Here is a 4084-nt window from a genome sequence, read left to right on the forward strand (position 1 = left end):
CCTTTTTTTTTTTTTTTTGCTACATTGATAATTAGAATGTTGCCTTTCAAAAATAGTTTTTCTACCTCCGCGTGGTAGTGATAAGGTCTATGTATACTCTATCCTCTCCAGATCCCACTTAATGAAACTTCACTGGATATGTTGTTGATGATTAAAATGTTATCTGATGAAGTTGCATGGAATATGAGTTAGTGAATACTCTAGCAATGGATGATTTCAAATTCATAGTTACTACTTAGTACTAGCGTATAATAAGTTTGAAATGAAAAGAGGATATTAATGGTTTAGAACTTTAGATATAGCAAATCCATTGATATTACTGTAATAGGTTGTTCAACAAATTATGAATGAATTCCGTCCTGGATATCACAGGATCATCAGGAATATAGCAGGGTACAGAGGTGGCTGAGGATTTGGGAATTTTAAGTATCTTCCATATCCCATGTCCTCGTCTTAAATAGCAGAACTTTGAATAAAAGTGCAAACACTATCCACCTTGTATGGATGCTCAATGTTTCCACATTTTGAGTGAACAAGTAAAGCAGATACCTTTTTCATTCTCTTTGGTGGTCCTGGACTGGATTCTTGGGTGTCATGGTTGCAAAATAACCCTCTCTTCTGTGGAGAGCTTGTGGTAAAGATTTTAGCTTTAAAAAGCAAAAAGATTTCTGCAGTCCACAGCCAGTGAGCTAAAATGAAAAATAACCTTAGATGTAACTCAAACATATACGTCTTCTGGACCAGAAAAGTTGATTTGGTACCTTGTAATTGAATCAACTCTACAGTCTACTGGATGGCATTACTTAATAGTTCCATCCGTTGCTGATCTTCGACATAATATGGGATTTTACACATGGAACACCTTGAGCATCATACTTCCAGCATAACACGAGCACCTCGAGTCCCAACCAGTAAGAAACTCTGCATTGTCAGATTTTGCATGGGATTTTCCACAGTTCCCAGAAGGCAAGCCCAACCTGGGACCAATATATACAGGGATTTATTATTAAGAAACCATATAAGATACATGCAGTATTCTTTTAGTAACAATCATCTCTGTCCTCAATCGACTTACATGCAATAGCCACATATACTACTCTTCTCATTCTTCACAGAAGAATTTGTTCAATTAGTAACACAATACAGAACCTTCAAGCAGTATTCTTTTAGTATCCCTGCTTATTTTCAGACATCTTACATTTAATAACAACATGTTCTACTATTATCTCATTTTTCCAGAAGCATTTGCCAAATTTGTAACAGAACACGGAGCCCTCAAGATACCAACTTCTCAAAAAATGCAGAGCAGATATTATAACAGATTACCTTTGACCTTAGCCTTTCTATCTGAAGAAATGAGTCGGTGGACTTAAATGAGGGGGTGACATCAAACAACAACGGGGATGTTCTCATATTAATGAAAGAAATCCAGGAAAACAAGCTCAGGTGCTCTTGATTTTAGAACGACATTCATTGCCAGAAGTGTATCACATATGATGTCAATCTGACAGTGCGTTCTATCAGCAACAAGAAATTCATGAACAAAACCATCTATTTCAATAAAAGAGCATCCAGGTTGCTTTTGGATTCCCTCAGCACCCATATTCCTCCTTACCATCTTCACATCCTTCCACCTAGATGCAGAGGCATAGGCATTAGACAACAGTACATGTGCCCCACACTTCTCTGGTTCCAATTCATTAATCTTTTTGGCAGCAACCTCGGCCAACTCTACATTACCGTGTCTGCTACAAGCAAAAAGCAGAGATCGCCAAATGACAGCATCCCGCTGAATGGACATGGAACCTATCAAATCCATAGCCTCAACCAGAAGATTTGCACGACCCAAAAGATCAACCAGGCAACCGTAGTGCTCAATCCCCGGGAAAATTTTGTATCTCCTTGTCATTTTCTCAAAAAAGTAAAACCCTTCATCAACAAATCCACCATGACTACAGGCAGATAAGATTCCAAGAAACGTTACTTCATTTGGACTTACTTCACTTGATCTTTCCATAAGTGAAAATAACTGCAAAGCCTCTTTGGACCTTGCATTCATAGCTAGCCCAGAAATCATCATACTCCACGAATAAACATCCTTATTAGTTAACGAATGAAAAACTTCGAGAGCTTTATCAACAAGTCCACATTTAGAGTACATATCAATCAAAGAATTCTTCACTATAAGGTTCATTTCTATTCCACTCCTTTCGCTATAATTATGCACCCACCTTCCGAGATCCAGTGCACCGGAATGCCCACATGCAGAAACAACACAAGCAATTGTGGCAGGTTCGGCCATAACCCCAGCTATGAGCATCTCCCTGAATAACTCTATCGCATCCTTACACATATCACATTTCAAATAACCTGCAATCATAGAAGTCCAACAAACTATATTTTTATCTAACAATTGGTCAAAAACAGTTTTAGCATCTTCTAAACACCCACATTTCGTGTACATATCAACCAAAGAAGAACCTACAAAGACATCCATTACAACTCCATAGACCACAATCAACCCGTGAATCCTCTTCCCCACGTCAAGCAACTCAGTTCTTGCACAAGCTGTAAGAGCACTCACAATACTTACATCATTCAACCTCACATCACTTTCGCACAACAATTTTCCAAACACCTTCACTGCTTGATAACAACACCCACATTGTAAATACCCAGAAATCATACTATTCCAAGTAACAACATCACGAACTGAATCAGGAATAAAATCAAACACCTTCTGTGCAAACTTAACAACCCCACATTGAAAATACATATAAATCAAAGAATTTTGCACAAAAACATCAAATTCAAACCCCATTTTCAAACTCACACAATGAACTTCAAGACCCTTATGAAAACTAACTAATCTACCACAAGCTTTCAGTACAAAAGGGAAAGTAAAATTATCAAGACTCAAACTTTCCCGCATCATTTGATTGTAAAGACTAATGGCTTCTTGGGGAAATGAACTGTGGGAGTATGCACGGATGAGGAAATTCCAAGAGAAGACATTGGGGTTAGGGATTTGAGTGAAAAGGGTGTGAGAAAAAGTGAGAGTGAAATCAGAATTTGTAAGACAATGGTGGAGGAGTTGGCTGGAAATGAATGGATTTGTGAAATAGCCTGAAGTAATGGCATGAGATAGGATTTGGGTGAAATGATTGAAGAGTTTATGGGTTTGCAAAAGAGATGGAGAGAATGTGTGGTGAAGTGATTTTTGAGTTTGAGATGTAAGAAGAGAGATTAGGGTTTTGAGTTTTGGAGGTTTGAATTTGGAGGGAAGCCTCACCATTTGGTTACACAACTAACACTTGACAACATAAGAGAGTTTGGAAAGGTTAGTTTGGATTATTTTTAAACAAAATGAGAAGTACGCGAACTAGTCTAACCGGTATAAGAGCGTCTAAAGTACAACACTAAGATTATATATAACAAGTTCGTTTAACAAAAATTCAAAATATAGAGGATAAATTAATGAAGGACTACAACAAGTCTCTGGCCGTTAAGAGCTCGACACAATATTAATAACGGTCAAGATATGATAAGAGATCAACAAGGGTGGACAATAGGGCTGCGATAGTTTGGTTCAAATCGAAAAAATCGAATTTATTTTAATAAATTTAGGTTTTCTATTTAATTGATCGGTTTTGATTTTAAATTTTAAATTTTGGGGTAATTTGATTCTATTTAGTAGGAGTGTTTAGAATTTTTTGTTTATGAAAGAAAATAAATATCTCTGAGAAAATTAAAAAAATGGTTAACAAATCCACGAGCTCTGCATGCTCCTCTTTACTCTTGGAGTAGATCAAAGTGTTATTTATAAATACCATCACAAAGGAATTCATATATGACTTGCAAACATCACTAATCAAACTCATCAAATCGTTGGTGCATTAGTCAACTCAAACGATATCACTCAAAACTAAAATATGTCCATATCGAGTCATGAAAGTTGTTTTAGGCACATTCGCAAACTTTAACTTTGAACTGGTGGTACTTTAACCTTAAGTCAAACTTTGAGAACACTAAAGCATCCTACAAGGCTATAACTGGTCAAAAGGAGCATCTATGCAAGGTGAGG

The 4084-nt window shown here is 36.8% G+C and overlaps 1 protein-coding gene across 4 annotated transcripts; it reads right to left on the reverse strand.

Moving 5' to 3' along the window:
- Positions 1-276: 276 nt before the first annotated feature.
- LOC107005772 (pentatricopeptide repeat-containing protein At1g31430-like) lies at positions 277-3380 on the reverse strand. Of its 4 annotated transcripts, none has more exons than XM_027913375.1 (2): positions 1327-3380; positions 277-977 (listed from the first exon to the last, which is right to left on the reverse strand). In XM_027913375.1, the coding sequence occupies exon 1, from the start codon at positions 3293-3295 to the stop codon at positions 1415-1417; it is 1881 nt and encodes a 626-aa protein (XP_027769176.1). In that variant the 5' UTR covers positions 3296-3380; the 3' UTR covers positions 277-977; positions 1327-1414. The 4 variants fall into 4 exon arrangements, with proteins under 4 accessions (XP_027769176.1, XP_027769177.1, XP_027769179.1 ...); XM_027913376.1 differs by having other exon boundaries at positions 1076-3380; XM_027913378.1 differs by having other exon boundaries at positions 277-668; positions 762-3380.
- Positions 3381-4084: the final 704 nt, after the last annotated feature.

The sequence above is a fragment of the Solanum pennellii genome, chromosome 12 (assembly GCF_001406875.1).
Source record: "Solanum pennellii chromosome 12, SPENNV200".
Lineage (NCBI taxonomy): Eukaryota > Viridiplantae > Streptophyta > Magnoliopsida > Solanales > Solanaceae > Solanum > Solanum pennellii.

What these genes read in the sequence shown, in the direction of transcription:
- LOC107005772 (XM_027913375.1), bottom strand. Translation starts at nt 3,295, where the DNA reads ATGGTGAGGCTTCCCTCCAAATTCAAACCTCCAAAACTCAAAACCCTA.